The sequence below is a fragment of the Mauremys mutica genome, chromosome 3, assembly GCF_020497125.1.
Source record: "Mauremys mutica isolate MM-2020 ecotype Southern chromosome 3, ASM2049712v1, whole genome shotgun sequence".
NCBI lineage: Eukaryota > Metazoa > Chordata > Testudines > Geoemydidae > Mauremys > Mauremys mutica.
In genome coordinates, this window is record NC_059074.1 from 160,346,318 (window position 1) to 160,370,860 (window position 24,543).

The following is a 24,543-nucleotide window of genomic DNA, read 5'->3' on the forward strand; positions in this document are numbered from 1 at the left end:
ACCACATGATCACACCAGCTGCTGATTGTGTCAATGTGAAGGCTGCATTGAAGGGCAAATGGGCATTATTGCTTTAGGTATAAATATGATGGCTAGATATAGGAGAAAATCAGCAATAAAACCCCAAATGGGGGGAGTTTTTGTCGTACAACTTTTTCCCCTCAGTCCTATTTCACCCAGTCTCCTTTCAAGGCTGAAGCTTAGATAAAGGTTTTGTTGTCTTTATTTTATTTATTTTTGGGTGTTAAACTGTGTGCTAAAGAGAAGAGAAAATTCTTTCTGGATTATCTTTGTGTTAATGCAATTTCCAGTGGGAGTATTTCCTTTAGGATTTACTCTGACATTTCCAGTAACTATTTAATTGGACTTAATGTAAGTTTAAATCCCCATGGAAAGTGTACTTTTGCTCTGAGAAGTTGTAATGAGCCTAATTTTGAGTTTTTGCTGTAAATGTCCAGAATCCAGGGATGGTGTTCTAAGGTAGTCTTCACTTACATTTCTTTCTACAAGCATCATAATGCTGTGTCTTGGGGTGGGGGTGGGGGGTGCGGTTTGTTTTGTTATAGCATTTAGAAATAAAGAACACTGCCTTCTCTTCCCCTAAGAACAACATAGAATGAACAAATTTAGAAGAAAGTGCCATGTAATATGTTCTTGGGAATAATTTTTCTTAGGACATTCTCATGTAAGCAAACTCCATTCTCCAGCAGCATGTTGGGATTTTCCAATTTTTAAGTCAGTGTAATCTTCTTGGAATTGGCAGATGCGCCAAGAGTGTAATAGTCTCTACTAGTATTGTTGGAGGCAGTGGGTGAGGGTATAGGGTGCCAATACAAAGTTGTTGGTTTTTATGTCTCTTACAACATACCCAGATATTCTCTTTGGCCATCCTGTTTTGGAATAGGATGAGCACCTTAATCAGCCCTTTTTAAGTTCAGATTGTTAGATGCTCAAGAAGACAAATGTAAGAGCATGCTGGCAGGTAGTCTAGGTCCAAAACTTAGGGTTTGGGAAAAATAAAGTCACAAATTAGACACTGAATATATTATAGAGCATCATAAAGAAGATAGAATTCATGAAGGCTTTCTAGTGAAAATTAGACAAGGGGTGGGGTATGAAAGTGTAAGATGTCACCGGGTTTTAGAGCTCATGCATGCAACCTGGTGTGCCCATTACAGCCCTGGGGCAGGTGCGGGGGCTTCAAAACTAATTGCTATATTGCAGGGCATGTGACTAGGAGCAAGCTTGTGTCCTACAGGACACTAGATACAAGGCTTCCTGATTCTTAGTCAGGACCAGCAGATAGGAGACCTAAGGAGGGGGAAGCCCCAGTGTGGGGGCATGGTATCCTGGAAGATACTATATGGGGGAGGATATGTCCTTACTCTTTACCACTGTCAAAAGGTGGGAAAGGTCTCAGTTTGCCAAGTATTTTGAGTCTCTTTTGCATCTTTGGTTTCATCAATATGCCTGTCCTGAGGAAAGGGGTGTAGAACTAAACTCAAACATTTGGGCTCTCCTGGCTGGTAAATCTACCCACCAGCTCTGCAGGTTAAAACAAAGCAGCATGAACCCTTATCCCCTAAGGAGTGACTTGCATGGTCTGATATTACCTATCCAGGGAGAGCAAAAGGAATAGATAGTACAAGAGTGGAAGTTAATGGTGGGAAGAAGAGGGATCTGAAGGAAGGTTGGTGGGCAGAGGGATGTAGTTTCAGGTGTAGGGAGCAGTATAGGAAAAGCCACGAATGAGGAGATGAGACAGAGAGTGGTTGAAGAAAAGGGATTGAGGTGGAGGGTGATAAAATACAGGCAGGGGAAGAGCTGTGCAGAGCCTTAGAAGTAAGAATGAAGAACCTGACCTCCGTGTCAAGGCATGATGCCAGAGAAAAGGACTTGAGACATGAGTGATGTCATGCCGAGAGATGGGAAGTGAAACTTGTTTTAGGAGCTGAATATTGGGTGGTTGAAGGAAGGTTATGGGGCTTTGTCTACTAGCTGCGCCATTGCTGGCAAAATAGTACAAAATCTATCTAGTGGAGATAGGGTGACCAGATGTCCCAATTTTATAGGGACAGTCCCAATATTTGGGGCTTTTTTTTTTATATGGGCTCCTATTTTTCACACTTGCTATCTGGTCTTGCTAAGTGTAGACAGCATCAAAGAGCCTGGAGAGGAGATTATAGTAGGTCAGAGAGAGAATGTCCTGTGAACTGGAGGTCTGGCAGTGAGGAGTTGGCAGGAGTTAGAAGTGTTAGAAATAATCTAAGCTGTGTTTTAATACAGGTGTGAGAATTTTACCCTTGGTCCCTCTTTAGAAACCAAAAAGGACTTCAAAGCAACCTTGTCAAGGATATGCTTGCAAACATTTAACCTCCTTTAGGGCCAGGGTTTGTTTATTAAACCATCCTCTCTAGGTAGTTCACATATGGGGAAAAACCTCACCTTACAGGTTCTCTGGAATGTGCAGAGCTTTTTGGTTTTGTAAGACTTTTTTGTTTTGTTTTTGTTTGATTTGGGTTTTTTTTTAGTGTTGTGAAGCTTTCACCTTGGTAGCTTGATGAGAGGGAGAGACTCTATTAGATTGGGTGTATCAAGGTGGAAGTTTTTGTAGCCTGTTTAGTTTTACATTTATTTTTTAAGCTTACTCTCTTAGTCCTGCGTGTGTGGAGGAAGCAAAAAACCTGCTGTCATCTGTTGAAAGGTGCTGCAGGCAGACCCTGGCAGGTGAGAAAAGTGCTTGCAGCACTAGAGAGTAAGACTCATCTAATCTGTTAGTAACCAACATAAATAGAAAGATGTAAGTCACTCATGCAGATATATATATAATTTTTTTTAATTCTGCTTCAAAGACTGGATAGATTTCAGAGGAAAAATGTGATACAGCAAAGTCTACTTGTATTGTGAAACTGAGGTAAACCATTTAACTCTTTAAGAGCACTTTTTACAGCAATGGATTTTCTTCCCCCTTCTTTAACAGGGTAAATAGTAATGCTTAAAATTAGCAGAAGTCTTGTATCTGTGTTCTTATCAACGTGCAATGTGGTGGGTTCCCCCCACCTGTACACTCTGTCAGATTGGGCCCAGTTTATCTTTCTTGGGCAAAACCTGGTGTAACTCCATGGAAAGTAAAGGAGTGACCTGTGTAAGTGAAACCAGAACTGATCCCTCTTTCTTTAGCTGAGGAGAATTGCTCCTTTTTCTTCTCTTATCGCTTGCTCCCCACAGGACCAGATAGTTATATTAATAGCAGTACCGCTTTTGGAGACTGACTTCCTGGGGCAGTGGTGTCCAAGCCATGACCTAAACTGTGACCCTCAAGGAAGTTTTGTGGTAAAACAAAAAACTTGTATTGATGGTATAATCTGAAGTGTTTTGACTCAGCCTTGTCAGTATGGGATAACTGTGGGAGGCAGAGCTACCTACTGCTTCCCCTGAAGCCTCAGGAGCAGCTTTGATGTAAGCCAGAAGCACTCCCAGGAGCTGCTGTCCCATCCTTGCTACAGCTGCTCAGCACCTCCCAGGGTGGCTGCCTGCTGTATTACCCAGGAGGGTGGAGACAGTAGCTCCGCCTGGTCCATCGCCTGTTTACATGCGTGGCTGCAAGAGCCTCAGACACAGCGGGATAGGTGTTTGCTTGGCTTTGCTGGAACCTAGTGGAGTAACTAACAAAGGATGGCTGCCTTCCCAGCATCACTCCCTAGGACAGCATCCTCCGTAGGAGGAGAACCTGAGAACAACCAGTTACATGTGTCCGATTCTCTGCCCCAGTGCTCTCCTTCCCTGTTCTCAACATGCTCCTTGCGCAAGGGGCTGTGGTAGGGGAGCAAGGCAGGGAGGCTGACTGCTAGCTATGTGCCTGATGGAGGAATTGAGGGCAGTATCCACTCTCTTTGCACCATCCTGAGGTCTGTGAAGGGAGTGGAACAGGACAGAGAATAAGCCCCAAAGTATTGATTGTGGCCCCACTGTGAAGTGTTTGACCCTCTGACTGAAAAGGGTGGGTGTCCATGACAGTAGAGCTGTGTTCCCACTATGGCTGAAACTGTGGTAAACAATATTGAACATGGTGGCCAGATCCTCAACTGAGATCAAGGATTGCCAAGTGCTGTTGGGGGGTGAGTAAATAATGCCACTGCCAGAAGCAGGAGGACTTAAAGATCACTAGGGTGTAAATAAACCCTCACCCCATTTCCCCCTTACCAGCAACAGAGATAGGGATTGCTCTCTAGCTGTATGACATTGTAGAACCCCTTAGGCTGGGGTCATTGTCTAGTGGCTGCTGATGCTGGTATTGGGTCTGCTTTTGTACCAGCAGCCCAGTGGAAAGGGGCTGCATTGCAGCTCAGGTGTTGCTAGCATGTTTGTAACCACTTCCCTGGCAGTGGTGTCAAACTCTAGCCTTGTGGGATGGATCTGGCCAATCTGACTCTATCATGCTAGATATGGACACATCAGATTCTGTAGAATCTAAGGTTTCAATTTAAAAAAAATTCCCTTCCAATTTCTGCCCCTGGGCCTGTAAAGAATACACTTGATTCATGTGCAGAGGGTTATCTGCAGCAGTGTTTTTGTCTGTCTGCAAACAGTCTGGGAAAAAAGGCTTGGAGAGGCCTAAACTCCCCCAGCCTCCATTCATCTTACTGGAAGTGTCAGTTATTTAAATGTCAATATTTAACTACTTAATTGCTGAAGGGATTTGGAGGAAAGGTCCAGATTGGAGGTGGGGTGGGGGCGAGGAAGAGAACTGAGAATTGTTACAGGGGAGGGAAATGCAGAAAGATGAATGGATGAGAGAGGAAAAAAAGACTGGTCTACATGCAGGAAGAAATTGGTTCTACTCCCTTGAGTAGATATCCATAAATCAGTTTAAGTGGCTAAAATCAATTGAACTTATTTTGGTTTCTTACCCAATTAAGCTGAATCAATTTTAGCTGTTCTTAAACCAATGTTAAGGATGCCCACACAACGGAGATGAGCCAATTTAGTTAAATCAAAGCACTTCCTGCATGTGGACTATGCCAAAGAGAAGGAAATCAAGATGGGAAGGAAGAGGAACAAAGGTCAGGGATAGCTGTGGTCATAAGATGAGCATGTGGTGTGTTTTTTTTCTTTTTTTTCTTTGAGTGATGCTCTGTGACACAACAGGGCGCTTGTCTAACTTTTAATTCCCTATTTATTATTTGTTATTACGTAGAGACATTGCATCTTTGATATGCAAATCTCAGTGGCACTGGGGCCAGTCCTTTGTGAAGTCCAGTCCTAAACTTGTGTCCCAGACCACAAACCATAATTAAAACCAGAATTCAGCCTTCCCCACAGAATGACTTTGATTCCCCGGGCATACAGATAATTATGAAAACAGTCCTAAAACTAGAGTACTTGTGGCACCTTAGAGACTAACAAATTTATTTGAGCATAAGCTTTTGTGGGCTACAGCCCACTTATTCAGATGCATAGAATGTAACATATAGTAAGGAGATGTATATACATACAGAACACGAAAAGGTGGAAGTAGCCATATCCGCTCTAAGAGGCTAATTAATTCAGATGAGCTATTAGCAGCAGGAAGGGGGGGGAAAACATTTGTATACAGACTAACATGGCTGCTACTCTGAAACCAGTCCTAGAACTGTTGGAGATGACCTGGAAGCATGATTTTGCTAGTATAGCTCTTGGAATGGAAGAGGGTAAAGACTTTCCAATAGGTCTGGGACGTTGTTAATGCTTGTGTAGTTTTAGTTATAGTGTGGACAGACTAAAATTAAACTGCAATACATATCCCTCTGTGTGTATGGGGGTGGGGGTCAGATTGACTTTCCCTTGAATCATCCTGCACTTTGAATCAACTTGACATAAAATCATCTGTTCATTAATAACACAGATGCAGTTTAATGGTCGTCGTAGTGGAAAAATACATGAGACTGTCATCAGCTGTTGCTTCTGGCTTTTCTGCAGTAATGCAAATAAATGAGGTCACAGGTTTAAAGGAGCAGCCTGTACTTGCACAAATCCAAAGTGTCCTCTTAACACTTCGTGCATGTTGCAATACAGCCACATTATTGCTACTGGCATGCCCAAAATGTTACCTGCTCAACACTCTTATTTAATGTTAGATATTACAGAATTTGGGGTTATAGTCCAGATTTGGTGTGTGTGCTTAAGTGGGCTGCCTTTAATGATTTAAAAAAAAAGGTCTTTAGTGAATTACTTTAAATGAACGATTACAGCAGAGCAGAATAGAGTGGAATACTTAGGTTGGAGCAAATCTGAAAAGAAGATATAGCCAGAATATGGTCTTAGCCAATATTTTCCTGTAGCCTTCGCTTTTATCTAATAAAGTTTTGTTGTCTTGTTATAATCTAGAGTAGCTTTGAAAGATGTATGTAAAAGGTCTGTTTGTCACTAGAGGGTCACATGTTCTGTCTAAATATGGACATCACATCTACGGTCTGTGTGATGCGTTGCAAAACAGGAACATATTTTTGACACAACAGGAACATACAGTGCCTGTTAAAATTAGAACTTAAAGATATGCATCAACAGTAGGTCAGCAACAAATATTCTTTAGTTTTTCTGTAGAGAGTACAGGTGCTGCATGGTGGTAGCTTGCTCTTTAAGATAGACTGTTTAGTGATTTTTTTTTCATAGAATGAAGTTACTCTTAATTCTTGATCTTGCAGATGATTTTGCCAATGAAGGTTTCATAGCTCCTGCTAAAAGTTGATGATCATATCTCTGATAGATACCATTTTGTGCATCTGCTGCATACGATATAATAATCACCCCAGGGTGATTACAGAATAGACCCAATGAATGTCTGTAACATCGTTACAACTCAAGCTAGTCTACTTTTTTCTTGTTTAAAAACTGCTATGGCTCAAGTCTCCATTGATCTATATATACCTGTTTTTTCTGCCAACCAAGTGATCCACAATGGTTTCGATAAGTTGAAACTGGTATGCAGCTGTTCTCCAGAGATTACAATGTAGCAATGAGAGCTTTTTTATGATTAGAATAAAGTAAGCTAAACACTTATGAACAGATCTTCCATATTCAGAATGGAACAAATTGTCATTGGTAGCTGGAGGGTATGAAGCTGAACAGCACAAGTCATACCACAAGTTTTGACCTCTCAGGACACGGTCTGAGCTCTGTCACTATTTACTAGCAGGTCTGGCAAAGCAGGACAGTGGAACTTGTCATACAGTGGGGGGAGTATTTCAGATGTAGTCATAATGGCACAAATCTCTGGCTGCTTGCATCGGTGACTACAAGAATACTCTGGCTTCTGAATTATCTTGCTTTATAGATGACAGGCCAGCTTGCCTGTCATTAAGAGTATCGCTTTCTTGGTTCCAGTCTTCTGGAAAACCCAGATATTTCTTTCATGATGTCCTGTGCACCCACAGAATCTATTGAGTTCAGTTAGATTTGGGTGTGCTCAGACCCTTGAAGATCTGGTCATTGGCTACTTTAGGGTGAAAAGTGTACGAAACTGCTTGTACAATCTCTGCATAAATGCTTGTGATGAAGCGGCTGCATCTGATTGTAACAGGGTGAGGTTATACTTTTCATCACAGGCAGGTAAGTGGATACAATCTGCAACATGGTATTTGCAGCTACATAATACTCAGCCTAGGAGATCTACATTCTTATCAAAATGGGCCATAGTTGCTATTATAGCTGTATATGTGTTTCCTACCAGAATATTTCACGGACATCAATTGGACGTCTCATGGAACAAGGTACTACTCAGTGTGAGTAAGGGTACCATCTCTAGATTTTCATAGTTATCTCTTCAGTGGTGCCTCAGAAATGGAGTCCCATGCCAAAAAAACTTTTTTTTTTTTTCCGTTTTCCTTCTTAGACTTGAGGATTGCTCATCTGGACTTGTGTATGTTGTATAATGCTGCTATTGGCTGTTTTAACTTCTTTTAATGTCCTGCTTACTTTTTGTATAATGATGCATTTCTTTTTGTGATTCTTGTCAACCTTCACGTCCCTCTTCAGGGCACTTCTAATTCTTGCGCTATGATCTGGGAAGCTTTGGAAGTACAGTGTAACAGAACACATTAGTGTCACCCATAGATCCTCCTACAGCTAAAAAAACCTGAGCCTTTGGAATGTCCCTCCCTCCCACCATCCGGTTTTCCTGAGGTTCTTTCCCTGATAGGAGTGACATGATGAAGTCCTTGTCACCACAAAGTTTGGAACATCCACTCTAGACAGACCTGCTGTAGGTCAGTATTGACCTTTTCTTTTCTTGGTGTTGTGGTGTTTTTTTCACACAGAGCATAGACTTTAAATTCTGGGATAACAGCCATCCTCTGAAAGAATACTAATCCACTGAAAGCTCTAGTGGTTATACTTACACACACATGCAGATGGAGACCCCCATCTTGACTTTGGACATCAGGAAATTCATTTGTGATATATATTTTATTTTTCCACCAAACGAATGGAATAAATTGCACTCAGATGTATTCACAAAGTACATCTTTAAATTACATGTAGTGCCGAATAACCAACTGGGATCAAGGCCCCATTGTGTTAAGTGCTGTAAAAAAAAAAACATAGTAAGAGATTGTAAATTCATTTTATAGAAAAATCTATTGTTACCTTTACTTTTCTGAAGGGGAGCCTTCTCTTGAACAGCTTCTCCCTGAAATGCTTGTTAGGGTGCTTTGTCTTGTCTGATGTGAGGACTGCAAAGCTAATGTCTCTAGTAAAGAGAGCCTAACTAATCTCATAACTTATAAAATTTCCTCCTCTTCCCCCCCCCCCAATTCACCTCATTGCATGGTTCCTAAGTATTTGCATTATTGTCTACTGTCTCTTTGTTCCTGTCTCCAAGTGTGCATATTTTAAAAACTTCTATTAATGTGCACACTGCATTCCGTGCTGTGTATGCTTGGGGAACGTGCACTCTGAAAATTGCTTTGGATAGCTATTGTGCTTGGATAATTTCTTTTTTTTTTTAAATGCCACCAAAAACAAGCCAGCCAAGAAGGTAACGTGCACCTAATCAGCGAGGTGGCTACTGTCATTTTGTTTTTGTTATGTTTCTCTTTCCTGGAAGAGAGAATAATCTTCATGGTTCTTGGATGCTATTGGTCTATCCAGCAGCCCTATCCCACTGCCTGGCAGCTTTGTTGGAATGTTTGTTTGGGGGTTGCCCTGCAGTTTCTGCTCCTAGCCATCAGGTGCTGCTGTTGCAGAGGAATGTCACTCAGGTTGTCTCACTCTCCACTTCCACCTGCTAGTTTCAAACTGGCAAGAAGTTCTGAGGAGGAGGGGGTGGCTGCTGCAGTTGGGTGGCGTGGTGTCTCCCTCCACCAAGGGAGGCAAGGAGCCAAGAAGGAGGGAACAGAGAGTGGGCGACAGGATGGGTAGGGTGGCAGGGGGGAAAAAGGCAGAATAGGGGAGGCTGCTCTGGACTCTCCAGTCCTCTTTTTCTCAGCCCTCACCCAGGTCTCACCTGCCTGCTCTGCCATTACCCTAACCTCCTCCACCCCCACAAACACCCCTTCTTCTAAGAGATGAAGAGGCTAGGCTCAGCCTACAGCTTCTTATTCCCACCCCACTTCCATTGCAATTAAGTGGTGGCTGGGGATAGGGAATGTCACATGCAAAGGTGTGGAGCATCTGGCAGCATTGCTGAGAATGTATGTTCTTTGGGGCAGAGACAGTGTTTGGAGAGTGCCTAGCACATTTTGGTTGCTACTGCAATGTAAAACAAGATTTAGAATGTAGTCACTCACTTGTCCGTACTGTGCAGAGGACCTGAGGAGACAGAATTCACATTTGGTTTTAGGCTACGTTAAAGACTGTGTCAGGGTGGGGTTACAGTTTGATGGAGCTGACATCTTGAGAGCTATCACAGGAGTACGGCCGTACCAAATTCATGGCCATGGAAGACGCATCATGGACTGTGAAATTGGATCTCCCCTGTAAAATCTAGCTTATTTGTGAGGGAGGGAAGGGGCAGGGCAGGGGCAGAGCTGAGGGTGCACCAGTAGGGAGCTCCTACCATGCACTGGGCTCAAGTTGCTAGTCCCAGCTGGGCTGGGGAGGGATGGGACTGCCTCTTCCTCTGCACAGCTGCTCTTGTGGGGGGAGCTCAGACCCATCTCTGGGAACCTCCCCTGGCTACAGGAAGCTCTGCAGCACAGAAGTGAGGGTGACAATCCTGTGACACCCCCACAGCCCTCTCTTTGGGTCAGGACCCCCACAATTTCAGTATTGTGAAATTTCAGATGTAAACATCTGAAAACATGAAATTGACTACTTAAAAAAATCTTATAGCTGAAATTGACCAAAATGGAATGAATTTGGTAGGGTCCTGCTCATAAGACACTACCATCTTGAGCCAAAAAGAGCTGGTCTCTTGTGTGGACTGAGGATTTTGGACCTTATCAGTTGTAACAAAGGTCTTAAACAAAACCTTAGGAGTGAGTTTGGATCCAGGTATTTGAATTCAAACACTTAACCTTCTTGCTTAACCCTCACTCCCAATCTCTTCTGAAATTAAACGTCATTTAGAGAATGTTTCTGGTCCATCTTTAGCTTTTACTTTTAAAAATCCATGTTCCTTTATGAGAACAGCAAAAAATGTGTTTGAGCCACAGCTCCTTACAGCACTTGCTCTCTCTCTGTCTCCTGAGCAGAGATCTTATAGATGAGGTTTGCTTTGTCCTGGAACTGTTAGAGAGAAGTGTTTAATCCCCCTGAAGATAATGTGTGATTTGGGGCAGGGGTTTAAGGGTAGGAGAGGTGTCTTACAGTTTGGTAACACTGTTGGGGCTCCTAGACAAAATAAGTAACTTATCAGCAAATGAAGAACAAAGCCTGTCAATGTGACAGCATGTTTAGGTTTCCATATTTTAAAATCTTCCCCTAGCAGTGAATTACCAAAGTATTTTATGTGTATTAAGCAGACAAATACTTTCTTATTTTTAAGCATAATAAAATTAGCAATATGATGACTTAAGCATTTCTTTTGGTCAGTGCAGCTCTTTCTGGTAACCTTTTTATTTTTCTCTCAATTTTTTTTTCTTTTTTTGCTTAGATTTAATTAAGTGCATTTGAATCCAAACATTTTGATCGTTTCAAAATATTGGCTGTATGGTACTCCATATGGCCTCAGTAAACCATTTAAATAAATAATCTTGCAATGATATCCCTTCTGTATACGTCTCTCCCCACCCCGCCCCCCACCTCCAGTTAGGAAAGGCGGTCCCAAGCCACCTGTTACCATTACATCATTGATTCCCAAGAACACAGTTGTAACAAAGGTCTTAAACAAAGTAGTTCTTCTAGTATTATTTGCACTCAAAGAGCTGATGTCATGCCAGCTGATGTCATTGTATGCCTTTGTGTAATTGCTATGGAAACCAGGCAGGTGGGGAGCCTGGAGCTGATGTCATTGTAGAATGAGGTGTAGAAAGAATTTTAAAACTATTCTGCTTTTCGTCTAATGTTTTGTGGTGCCACCTACTTGTAAACAAAACGGTGCTTTAAAATCCCACATTATTATAGGATACACAGGAGAAGTGCAATTTAAACTGGTTTTCCCCCCAATCCACTTCCTCACCCTTACTAATGTCCTAAAAATAATAGATGATGTTGCATATTTGCAGCTAGTCAAGGCAGAAAAAGTGGGGCTGCTGTTTGTCACATGTTAAGTGAGCTCCTTGACTGCGATAGTTTTATAAGGAATACTCTTAAAAAATCAGAGGGGTAGCCGTGTTAGTCTTGATCTGTAAAAAGCAACAGAGTCCTGTGGCACCTTAAAGACTAACAGATGTATTGGAGCATAAGATTTCATGGGTGAATACGTCTGACGAAGTGGGTATCTTTGTTACTCTTAAACAAAATGTCATTACTCTCTTACCCGGTATGAAATATTAATGAATTTTGGTCCTCCTCTATTTGTTGGCATTTTGAAAATGAATGTGGTACTGGGCATTTCTGCTGAACAGATCAGTGAAGGTTTTGAACAGATGAAGTTAAGACTTCTTTGTAGATTACAGTTTAAATGTTTAACCCTCCCACCCTGCAATTTAAAGCAAAGCAAAGTGATTAAAAATGTTGTACAGCTTTGTTCAGATAACTACTTTTTCTCACCCCACAAAATCAGAAGTTCCAGCCATATGGGGTGCAACTGTATACTGATGTGTTGCATGGATACATGTTTGACTATTACCAGGGAATAAGTTATATCTTGCCTATACTAAAAAAAAAAATCATATTTGGGATGTATTGCAGCAGCTGTTACCAATGGTACAGCTGCCCTCATGGTAGCAAAAATGTAAGCGCAGGCATTGATGGGGAGATCAGGCACTTTTACCACTGTTCTGAAAACCTGCTCTGAGGAGGCAAACCCTCAGGCATAGTGCAGAGTTGACAGAACTACTCACATATATACATTTCTTCATGTGAGCAGTATATTCCTCAGAAATCTCTGCCCTCACTCTTTTTTTTTTTTTTTGCTCTCTCTCAGGTGGACTCAGCAGTTTTAAACAGAACCATGAAAACCTCTGTGATAACTCCCTCCAACTTCAGGAATGCCCAGAAGGCGGAGGAGGTGCATCTGCAGTGCCGGCCACACTACCTCAGTCCATCCCCACCACTCCAGACATAGAGAATGCTGAGCTGACCCCCATCTTGCCATTCCTCTTCCTTGGAAATGAGCACGATGCTCAGGACTTGGAGAAGATGCAGAGGATGAACATCGGATACGTAATCAACGTGACCACCCACCTCCCCCTCTACCATTATGAGAAAGGCTTGTTCAACTACAAGCGGCTCCCTGCCACTGACAGCAACAAGCAGAATCTCAGGCAGTACTTCGAAGAGGCTTTTGAATTTATTGGTAACTATCCTTGCCTGGCAATAACCCATGATACCTGTTTGAAAACCTTGAATGAACTTAGTGCTACGCTGACAGCTCAGAAAGCTTGTTAAGACCGGATCTGTTGTGAGAAATGCAGAGCCCATTGACTTCAGAATTGTGGCACCCCTTATTAAAGTCAGACTTCAAGTCCTATTTCTCCATACACAGTGGCAATATTGCCAAACCCCAAGTGTTCAAAATTAATGAGCCGTGCCTCCAAAACTCATGACACTTTTTTAAAATAAAGTATTTGCCTTTTGGTTTCTGGGTCTTTAGCGTGGTCACATTTTCCAGCTTTTTCTCAATAACCAAAAGGGCTAAAAAATTACCCCCTTCTTAAAAATCTGAGAGTCTTTCCTAATCATGTATCAGAGGGGTAGCCGTGTTAGTCTGGATCTGTAAAAGCAGCAAAGAGTCCTGTGGCACCTTATAGGCTAACAGATGTTTTGGAGCATGAGTTTTTCGTGGGTGAATGCATCCGACGAAGTGGGTATTCACCCACAAAAGCTCATGCTCCAAAACGTCTGTGAGCCTATAAGGTGCCACAGGACTCTTTGCTGCTTTTCCTAATCATGTAACTCCAGGAGCAGAGGCATTAAGCATATCAAGAGTTGTGGTGATGCAGTCTTAAGAGGTGGCAACATTGCAGTGCTGGTGTACGCTTTCCAAATAAACTGTCATGCCAACCTGACTCAGTGCTGACCTGGAGGGTAGACAGAGCAGCTCCGTTTTCTCTCTACTTAGTGCCCTGTCCCCTCCACTTAATAATGATTGAAAATACTACACTTTGTTTTGGAGCCCTACCATGGTAAGTTTGTTAGTTTGAGGCCCACACATGGTAGGAATGAATGGTATTTTTTAGCAGTTAATTACTTTAACTATATGACGATCTTGAAGTCGTCTGTTCAAAGTAATTAACGTTTTTCTTCTATTTTTTTATTGCTGCCTAAACCTTGAAAAATTAATACTCTTATACAGTCTTCATTAAAGCATGCTTGCTAGGTGCACTCATTTAAGATGAACAGCCCATATTTTTTTGGTTAAAGGCAAATATTTACCGCTTCTCTGGTCTGTCCCTTTAAAAATCTTGCTCATGGTCTCTTGTGTCTCAGTGATAAAATATCTTTTTCCTTTCCCATTTTCCCTTAAAGTCACTGTCCTCAACCTTCATATCTTGGTAGACTTGCTCAATGTGCTTTACCAATGCTCATTCAGCTTCACAGCATTCTTGTAGGCTGTGGGTATGGGTTAGAGCCCAGGTGCCCCTTTCAGAAACAGTACGTCTGCACATGCTGCTGTGAGTATGCTGCTTAGCTCGGGTAGACAGAGACTTGCTTGCTCTGCTTGAGTTAGCATGCTAAAAATAACAGTGTAGCTATCCGCTTGAGTACATCAGGGCAGGTTTTTACTCCCGGCAGATAGCCCAGGTTACCTCGGGCTACACTACTATTTATACTGTGCTAGCTCGAGTAGAGCTAGGTCATGTCCATCTAATGGAGCTGAGAAGCATGCTCCCAGCTTCAATGTAAATGCACCCAAAGGCCCACCCATTTTGCAGTCAGGATACAGGCTCAGTCCCTTCCAGACTGATACTCTTCCAGTCCCTTCTCACAATTCCTTCACATGTGCCCAGGACCGACATGTTCACCTGCAATTCACTAGTAAAGAATCCTAGAATGACTCTGCTTACTGCAGCACAAAGAACCATGAGAGATGCCTCCAGAAGCTCAGGTGTGACACGGGAGGGAGTGTAGCACCAGTGAGCATACAGTGACTGCGGTAGGGCTTTTCAGTGTGGATATTTGCACCCAGGCTAGGCTAATCCACGTGTCCGTCACCTGGGCTCAATATGCAGTGATTGAAGACCTATCCTTTAGGAGCACGCAGCAGCATTGTGTTCTGCCTGACGTTCCCAGTCCCACGGTTGGATTTGCTAGCTCATCCCCCTGTGCTTGCGAGTTTCAGAAGGGCTGAATATCCATAGTTTCTATTGACTTGAATTATAGTTGGGTGCTCAGCACCTCTGACATCCAGGTCCCTGTTGGCTCCATTAGGACTGTGCCAGGGTTGGAACTATTGGATCCGATTGCAGGAGTGGGGTCTAATGCAGGAAACTAAAGGCTTGTCTGCACGGCCTGCAGTGTGGACTATGGGCATGTGTGTTGCGTTGTAACGGCCTCTGTAGACCCTGCTTGTGCGAACTAAAAGATACCAAGTTTGAGTCAACGTATTGTTTGAAACAGGATTATGTTAACACAAACTAGGTACCTTTTAATTCTCACAAGCAGGGCCTACACGGGACCATTACAACGCAACACTGGAGTGCATGCTGCAACTCGTACTCTGAAGTGTCTGCTGCGGGGCCATGTAGACAAGCCCTTCGAATAGCACATTCTACTGAAACTACCTAATGTTGCTTTCCTTCATGGCAGTGCTAAGGGTAGTCTCAGCTTGGAGAGTGTGTGGAGAATGTCTTAGACTCTGCCCAGTCCAGCTGTGTTTTTTTTTTTTTTTTAATTTTGATTAATTGTGTCAATGCACCAGAGTGTCATAGAATCATAGAACTGGAAGGGACCTCGAAAGGTCATCTAGTCCAGTCGCCTGCACTCCAGGCAGGACTAAGTATTATCTAGACCATCCCTGACAGGTGTTGGTCTAATCTGCTCTTAAAAATTTCCAATGATGGAGATTCCACAACCTCTCTAGGCAACTTATTCCAGTGCTTAACCACCCTGACAGTTAGGAAGTTTTTCCTAATGTCCAATCTAAACCTCCCTTGCTGCAATTTAAGCCCGTTGCTTCTTGTCCTATCTTCAGAGGCTAAAGTAATGGTTGCATCATTGTGACTATTAATATAAATAAGTAGACAGAAGGTAATTATAACTCTGCTGGAATTCAGCTGGGAGATGCTAAGGTTAACATCTTGGCTCTTATTAAAAGTTTCATGAGATCTCTCCCTAGAAGTGCTCAGGATGCTGTTCTACCACATTTCACTGGTTTATTTGCCAAATGCTTCCTACAGTTGCTGTCTCACGCTCGGCTCCACCAGGGGTAGCAGTAGTGTAGTGATTGAGGATATTGAAGTGTAGCTGTCTCCTTGTGTACTTGCCTGCACAGCAATAATCTGTAATTGGTCATATGTAAGCAATTACGCTCCTATATGCTCTAGTTTGTACTAAATTAGCTTAACTAAACCTGGATTACAGCAGGAGTGGAAAAGCTAAAATGGCCTCTCTGGAGAAGGTGAGGAGGTGACCACAAGGAAGGGAGCAGCAAAGAATCCTGTGGCACCTTATAGACTAACAGACGTTTTGCAGCATGAGCTTTCGTGGGTGAATACCCACTTCTTCGGATGCAAGTGGGTATTCTTGCATCCGAAGAAGTGGGTATTCACCCACGAAAGCTCATGCTGCAAAACGTCTGTTAGTCTATAAGGTGCCACAGGATTCTTTGCTGCTTCTACAGAACCAGACTAACACGGCTACCCCTCTGATACTTGATACAAGGAAGGGAGGAAGTCTTGATTGATATTGTTGAGTAAAAGAGAGAAGCTGGGTCATGAAATCAGGCAAACCCTAAATTTCTAATTCATAAGAACAGGAAGATGCAGTCAAGCCTGGCTTATGTTAAGACATTACTAAATTTCACAATCATTCTTGAGAAGAAAAGGTTCTATATTCAGCATTCATAACAACTGCAGGATTAGATCCTACTGAAACCATTCATAAACATTGCATGGTCTATTACCTGATCCAAGTGCAGAGAAAACTACAAGAAGGCCTCTCACAGGCCAGGCTAGAAAGTGTAAAAAGAACGAGGAGTACTTGTGGCACCTTGGAGACTAACAAATGTATTTGGGCATAAGCTTTTGTGGGCTAAAACCCACTTCATCAGATGCATGGAGTGGAAAATACAGTAATAAGATATATATATTACAGAGAACATGAAAAGATGGAGGTTGCCATACCAACTCTGAGACAAATCTGTTAAAGTGGGCTATTATCAGCAGGAGGTAGGGGGGAAACTTTTGTAGTGGTAATCAGGATGGCCCATTTCAAACAGTTGACAAGAAGGTGTGAGTAACAGTAGGGGGAAAATTAGCATGAGGAAATAGTTTTTAGTTTGTGTAATAACCCATCCACTTCCAGTCTTTATTCAGGCCTAATTTGATGGTGTCCAGTTTGCAAATTAATTTCAGTTCTGCAGTTTCTCGTTGGAGTCTGTTTTTGAAGATTTTTTGTTGTTGAATTGCCACTTTTAGGTCTGTTATTGAGTGTCCAGGGAGGTTGAAGTGTTGCTTACAGATAGTCGTCCCCCCACCCCCCCAACCTGAAGCAAATACTCACCAGCAACTATACACCACACAACGAAAACACCAACCCAGGAACCAAACCCTGCAACAAACCCTGTTGCCAACTCTGTCCACATATCTATTCAAGGGACACCATCGTAGGACCTAATCACATCAGCCACACCATCGGGCTTGTTCAACTGCACATCTACCAATGTGATACATGCCATGATGTGCCAGCAATTCTCCTCTGCCATGTATATTGGCCAAACTGGACAGTCTCTACGCAAAAGAATAAATGGACACAAATCAGACATCGAGAATTATAACATTAAAAAACCAGTCGGAGAACACTTCAATCTCCCTGGCCATTCGATTAGACCTACAAGTGGCAATTAGGCTCATTAGAGTCGGTATGGCAACCCCCATCTTTTCATGTTCGTTCTCGTTCTCTCTCGCGCTCTCTCTCTCTGTATATAATATATATAATCCTACTGTATTTTCCACTCCATGCATCTGATGAGGTGGGTTTTAGCCCACGAAAGCTTGTGCCCAAATACATTTGTTGGTCTCTAAGATGCCAGAAGGACTCCTCATTCTTTTTGCTGATACAGACTAACACGGCTACCACTCTGAAACCTGTCACCACGCTAGAAAGCGTGTGTTTCCTAAATCCATTTTACTTTCCTTTTTAATAACTGCAGCTTGAGGGCCTGCCTGTGTATTTAATAAACAACTATATCTTATCAGTTGGCTACATTTGCTGTTAAGTAACCAGTCAAAGCTTTTTTTAATTTATTTTTTTCCCCTCCTCCTAGCCCTGGAGGAAATTTAAATGGATTTATTTTAAAACACACAGTTTAAGATGTTTCCAGATCTTTTCAAATGCAATCTGGGGTTTTGAAGACTGAAGGCAGAATCTTGCTGGAAAGAGGCGCCAAAAGTTCATGTAGTTATAAAACTCCAGTTTTTACTTCTCCAAATGCTAACTGGCAAAAATATCCTGGGGAATTTAGCCTAATTTATACTGTCAGAATAGTCCTGTTTTTGATCTAATGTGTTCCTTTATCCACACTTGTTAGCTGTTGTTTCCTTTTGCTCTAACCCATGTGAAGAGCATGGAATGTGGTTTGTGAATGTTTGTGCAAAATACAACTTGCCTAGAGTTAGGAGCATTCTTTAAGGTTCCCTTGCTTTTGCCCTAGGGATTTGTCATTCCAAAAATGTGTGGAGTTTTTTTTGTTTGTTTGATTTTGGGGGTGTTGGTGGTGTTGGTGTTGTAATCCCCCCCATCCCCCCCAAAAAAGAAAAAGAAAATACTGCTGAGGTACAATTCCTGGAGATACCCTGCCCACACTGTTGCTGTGCTTACATCAAAGGACACAAGTTAATGGTTAGTTGTGCTCAGATTGGGTATAGGATTTGTCATAACCACCTTTCTTCACACCGCTAAAGGTGATTAAAACTGGGCTGGGAGCAGAGGGGAAGTTGGAGCATACCACACTTTCCTTTTTTCATATTCAGGAAAGAATTGGAGTCAGACTTTCTGGGTTCTTTTCCCAACTCTGCCAGACTTGCTGAGTACCCTGGGCAAATTATTTAACTTCTTTACAGCTTACTCTTTTCCAATATGGATATTATACTTGCTGCTTTTGCAAAGACGTTGTGAAAGAATGTGAGGCTAAAGTTCATCCAAAGTACAGATCAGTAGAAATCTTTCCAAGAATAGAATGTTTCCAAGTATCTTACAATGAGTTGTGACTGTGAGCTTTATAACACCCTTATGGGAGGTGGTATTAACCCCTGGGCTGCATTTCCTCCTCATTTAAATGGGGATAAGTCACATGCCCAAAGTTGTTATAGAACATTTATGCTTGAAAGGGAGTAGAACTCAACTCTCCTGCTTGCTAGTCCTGTGCCTTGACTAAAGATCATGCTACTTCCTAAATAAGTATTCCCCGTCAGTGCCTGCAACACAACCATTGCAATATTGTGCCCATGTAAGAGCAATTGAGTTAAGAAATGGACTTAACTAAATCTGAAACTCTTTCTGCTGCATTTTGGCTCAGGTAAAGGATATATATATATATATATTTTAACAGTCCAATTGATTTTTCATTTTAATTTTTTTTAAATTATCTTGCTGTGTATGGAACTTAAGTGAGGAGGTTTTCACTGACATTTTCCTTCCAATTAATTGTAAATTGCATTGAGATTATCTGATTTTAATTTAAAAACAAAATCGACCCCTGCCCTTCTTTCCACCACCAAGTGTTACCTCTGTCTTTTGTTTCTGTTTCCAGAGGAAGCTCACCAGTGTGGAAAAGGCCTCCTTATTCACTGCCAGGCCGGTGTGTCGCGCTCTGCCACCATCGTCATCGCTTACTTAATGAAGCACACGCGGATGACCATGACGGATGCCTATAAGTTTGTCAAAGGCAAACGACCAATCATTTCTCCTAATCTTAACTTTATGGGGCAGTTACTGGAGTTTGAAGAAGATCTAAATAATGGCGTTACACCACGAATTCTCACACCAAAGCTGATTGGGGTGGAGACTGTAGTGTGATAGTGAAGCTAAGAAGTAGCCTATAATGAAGGGTTTATCATATTCTTCACTTGATATGCGGGGGAGGGGAAGGGTTGTGCTTTTGTTTTTATTTTTTTTTCTCCTCGCAAACTCGGTGACAAAACCCTCCTTTTTTGGGTAAGGAAATGTTTTTAAAACAAATCCAAGAACTTCACTACGTTTGATGGAATGCCACTGAAATTCCCTTCCTAGAAACTGACAAAGCAGGGAGGCTTCCAAACAAAGTGAGTAATTTTTTAAAAGCAACACAACGGGGGGGGAAAAAACCCCCTGTGCTTCTTTGTTTATTTTATTATTATTTTTTTAGCCACTGGTAGAGTTTATGGCTAAGTAGTCTGTGCAGGTTCATAGACCGAAGAAAACGATGTTTAAAACAACACGCAAACAGCCAAAACAAAGCAGAAAAGACTCTTTCGGAAGCATATGGGCCTTGATTCTGCAAAGGCTTTGCTAAAGATAAAGCAAAATGCTCACCGGTGCAAAAGAAATCAGAGCAGCTTAGAACGTCTGCAAGGCACTTTTCACACTCCTGATAGAAACTAAAGAAAAAAAAACATTTATTTGGTGTGTTTCATGTTCTGGTTCTATTTTTCTATTTTTGGGTGTAAAGAGGTTTTAACAGCAAGGGACTTTGACCATTCTATGCCATATGCCTTCACTGGCTTCTTGTGCAATAATAATAATTTGGGGTTTATTTTGAGTGTGCAAACTGATTACAGCTGACTGCCCAATAATAATAAAAAAATAATTTTTAAAGTGTGACAGCAGCCGGCTTGGTTTAGAAGGAATAAACAAAAGCAATTATATTTTTCCTTTTTATTTGTTTCCTTTGATTCTGGTTACAGTGCCATAAACCTTGTTACATATGTATATCAGAATGTAAAAAATTAAGAACAAGCAAAATTTATTTAAGATATTTTTCGCACAAAATATTGGTGTGTTTCTGTCCTATGTGTAAAAAAAAAAAAAATTTGATTATAAAAATGAAAAATTCTTTTGGAAAGTGTGTGTCTTATTTCTTTAGTAATTATGTTTTTCATTTGCTTTATAAGGGCTGGGTTTTTTTCAGTACAGAACTGCATTTGATGAAAAGATATCCCTAGGCTTCCCCTTTTATTCTCCTCCCCCCCTTTTTAGAATTCATCCAATTGCTGGGTGGGCGAGATGAACTAGAACAATCAGTGAAGGCTTTTTGTGGAGGAGCTGCTGTCTCTGCAGCTTGGTAGCAAAGCACTCATTTGGGAAACTGCAGGATCAACTCTTCCCACTCATTTCTTCCCTCCTCACCCACCATGCTTAGTTTTATTATCTTCTATGTTCCGCCCTTCTGAACAGTGTACTGTCCTCTGTTAAGAGGGAATGGGATCTCATTTCACAATTTAAAAATCTATGTTGGGGTTTACTTCCCACTTCGCTGCCTTTATTACCCCATCCGCACCGACCCTCTCACTTCCTGGCCACGTCACAGTGTAAAAGTGCGGTGTGTATTGCAGGTTCAGTGTTTAGCACTGATTTTTTTCAGTAGATGGTTATCCCTGTTTAAAAAGTCATGGTTTGTTTGTGTTTTTTTTTCCGCCAGCGTAACTTGGTCTCCTTGTAGACTGTTGCCAACCCAAAGTGTATTTGTATTAACCTGAAAAGAGTCAGACAGTTTTTCTAATCATTTTTTTTTGGTGAAAATTGAAATATCCCAGAAAGTCTGATAGCAGTGATGGTGCCTCGCAAATCAAAATCTACACGGACTGAACTAAAAACAGGGCATGTCAGCAAAACTTATGTATAAACACATTACACATGTATATTTTTGTGGACTTCTTGCTTAAAAAATGTTGTTACTATACAAATATTTTCTTGAAACTTATCCCTTTATTAAATTATTTTTCTACTAGAACTGATTTTTTTTTCCTTTCGATAAACATCGTTAGTCGTCTTTCCACTTCATCCTTCTTAATGAATGTTGCATGTGCAGTGAAACCCGTCAGCAGTGACCACTCTTGGGACCAACAAAATGTAGTTGTTTAACAAAGAGCACTCTACTGAAAGTGAAACAATGTATTTGCATTTGGGTGCTATTGAGGAAAGGAGATTCCTTACTAAGGAAGATCTCTTGCACAGGTTTATTGTACTTGGGCCTGACTTTCAGTGATGTTTTCTTTTTTTTTAATGGATGCATTTTTGAGCCCAGGTGCAAACAGCAGCTGTCATACTACATATTTGCAGGCACAAATCAGTTGGTGTAAAAGTCTGCTTGTGCCTGCAGTTCGCCATGAGCCAGAAATTTGAGACATCTTGTAAAATAACAGCAGAGTTGAAAGCCAGCTCAAAATCAGCCCATGTAACAGGTGAGTGAAAACCCAAATAGATTAACACATCCAGCATGTGAATATACCATACATGGTGGCCTGTATGTATTATGGCTATTATAGTTACTCATCCTTCCCTGCTTACACGGGAAAGATTCAAATTGCTATTTACTTCCACTGTAGATTTCTGGCTTCGAATTCTGAATAACTTAATTCAAATCTCTACAGGTAAGACAAGGGTCTGCTAGTTTGGTATAACCTTCCCCAAGCTTCTATCAAGTTTAATGCTAACCAATCTCTGCTGTTTTAGACAAGATTCAAGTTTATATCATGTGTCTGTGCTTTTCAAAAAGCCAATTGTTTCTTTTAAAAAAAAAAAATTCCCTCTGCAGTCCAGAATATTGTTGATAGAGTAAATGCATCATTTTACAACGTGTATTTCAGATTTTTCTGGGGATAGCTGATTGATTTCTCCTGCCATTGTTGCACCCAGATATATTTAGTTCGGGACTGGCTTGTGTTTCTCGGTATGCTCGTAGTGACTGTTGAAGAAAGGAACTTTTAAATGCTTTCAGCACTGCAGTTATGGTGGTAGAAAGCCCAGTAATGACTAGAAGGTTAAAACTTGCCTGGCTTTCACTAACATCTCCACTTGGAGACATAAGATAGGAACTGCACTTGGTCACAAGTGAACTGAGTTTGGTGGTCTCAGCTTGGACCTGGGTAGGTGATGTCATCCAAGTCAAACTATTCTCTTTCCCAGTATGTTTTCTCTGTGTAGCAGCTTGTCTACAGTGATTAGCATGTGTTACTACATGCCCAGATGAGGCTCAGAGGGGGGAAATTGGGAGAGGAGAGTATTAGGAGTAAACACAGTGGGGAAATGACAACTCAAGCCCTGCAGTGGGTGGAATCTTGAAGGACCAACACAGGTTCACTTAGTTGCACAGGGGATGCTCTCTAGTGTCAAAAGATTCCAACCGTCTGGATGGGAGAACAAGAAGGTTGGTCTTGGATTCTTTATCTATTTGTATTGCTGTAGTGTCTGGGGTCCCCAGCTAGCCTCCCCTCCCACCAACACACATACTACATGTCACTGTCCTAGGTGCTGTACCTACAGCTAGTAAGAGTTCCTGACCTGATGTGTTTGCAATCTTAATTAGGAAGAAGGAAGTGAGATCAGGGGAGACTAGGGCCCAGATTTTCAAAGCTACTTCAGCATGCTTCTGAAAATCCCACTAGGTGCCTATCTGAATTTTAGGTGTCTAAATACCTGTGAAAATCTGGCCTTAAGGGACTTGTTTCAGGTCATACAGGAAGATCACGGCAGAGCTGGGAATTAAATGCTGATCTCCTGAGTTCTAGTCCAATGTCTGAACCATAAGACTGACCATCCTTCTGTCCTGCTCCTAGCTGTAGTTAAAAGAAAGCAGCACATGTAATAGTCTATGGTGCAAATCCCCAGAAAACTTACTTTTCAGCCGTGTAACAGCCATTCATTTAGCATTTTGTGTGTTTTGAATGACTCAAGTGGAACCAAAAAATCCCCTCCCCTGTCCTATTAGTTTCATATTTGTATTCAAGGTGAGCTAAACTAATTAGCAACTGGCAAAATGTTTCTCATCTGCTCTGCTACTTGAACTTCTAACCAAATGTCTAACTTGTTTCTATTGTCTCTTTCTGCTTGAGGTGTCAGTTAGACCTTTAGTGTTTCATGTTCCCGAGAGCACTCATCTCAAGACCTGTATATTGGAAATGGGACCTTCAAACTTTCTCTTCTTTTGACATATCAAGTTTTTAGCACTAAATGCCACTTCATTTTTTAAAAGAAAAATTTTTGCAATTTGAAGTCCCATGAGATCTATGTAAATGCAGACTATTAATTTTAATTAGTGAATGACAAATATGCTGAATAACTGTAGAATAATTTAAAGAACTAGACATAAATATCTACTCATGTCGAGATGACGTAACTCATTTCAGTAGTGATCTATCTCATATTTGAACTTGGACTTTCCAAGGTGAAAGACAGATGTGTTATCCTATAGCACTAATTAGCCCACACGTCACCTTTTTTGGTCACACCAGAAATAGAGCTGAATCTTCCGTAAATATAGTAGATGGTTTTCAGTTGGTCTCTGACATGGCAGTGAGTGCTGACATGACTGGTTTAAAAAAAAAAAAAAAGGAGAAATTATGGTTAAATGTTTCCTTTATATTAATGTGACAGATATGGACTAGAAATATTTTAGCATGAAACAACTGCAGGAAGTGTGATGGAGAAGATCCGTAGTGCATCACTCAAAGGTGGTTGTGCCGACAACCAGATAGACATAGGAGGGGACTGTCAAAAATACTCTTGGGTAATCAGGTTAAGCTAAGATATTTGTGGGGAGAGGGAGGGTGGGTATCAAAGAAACACCCTGTAAATGCTTTGGAGTAAGTCTTATCTGCTACAAAT

General features: G+C 41.6%; 1 protein-coding gene across 1 annotated transcript in view; it reads left to right on the forward strand.

Moving 5' to 3' along the window:
* DUSP10 (dual specificity phosphatase 10) overlaps nt 1–21,628 on the forward strand; it is a 38,507-nt gene extending 16,879 nt beyond the window's left edge. The window contains exons 3-4 of the mRNA XM_045011871.1: nt 12,506–12,877; nt 19,493–21,628. Of these exons, the coding sequence (XP_044867806.1) occupies nt 12,506–12,877; nt 19,493–19,758 (638 nt within the window). The 3' untranslated portion in view covers nt 19,759–21,628. The remainder of the gene's footprint in view (nt 1–12,505; nt 12,878–19,492) is intronic.
* Nucleotides 21,629–24,543: the final 2,915 nt, after the last annotated feature.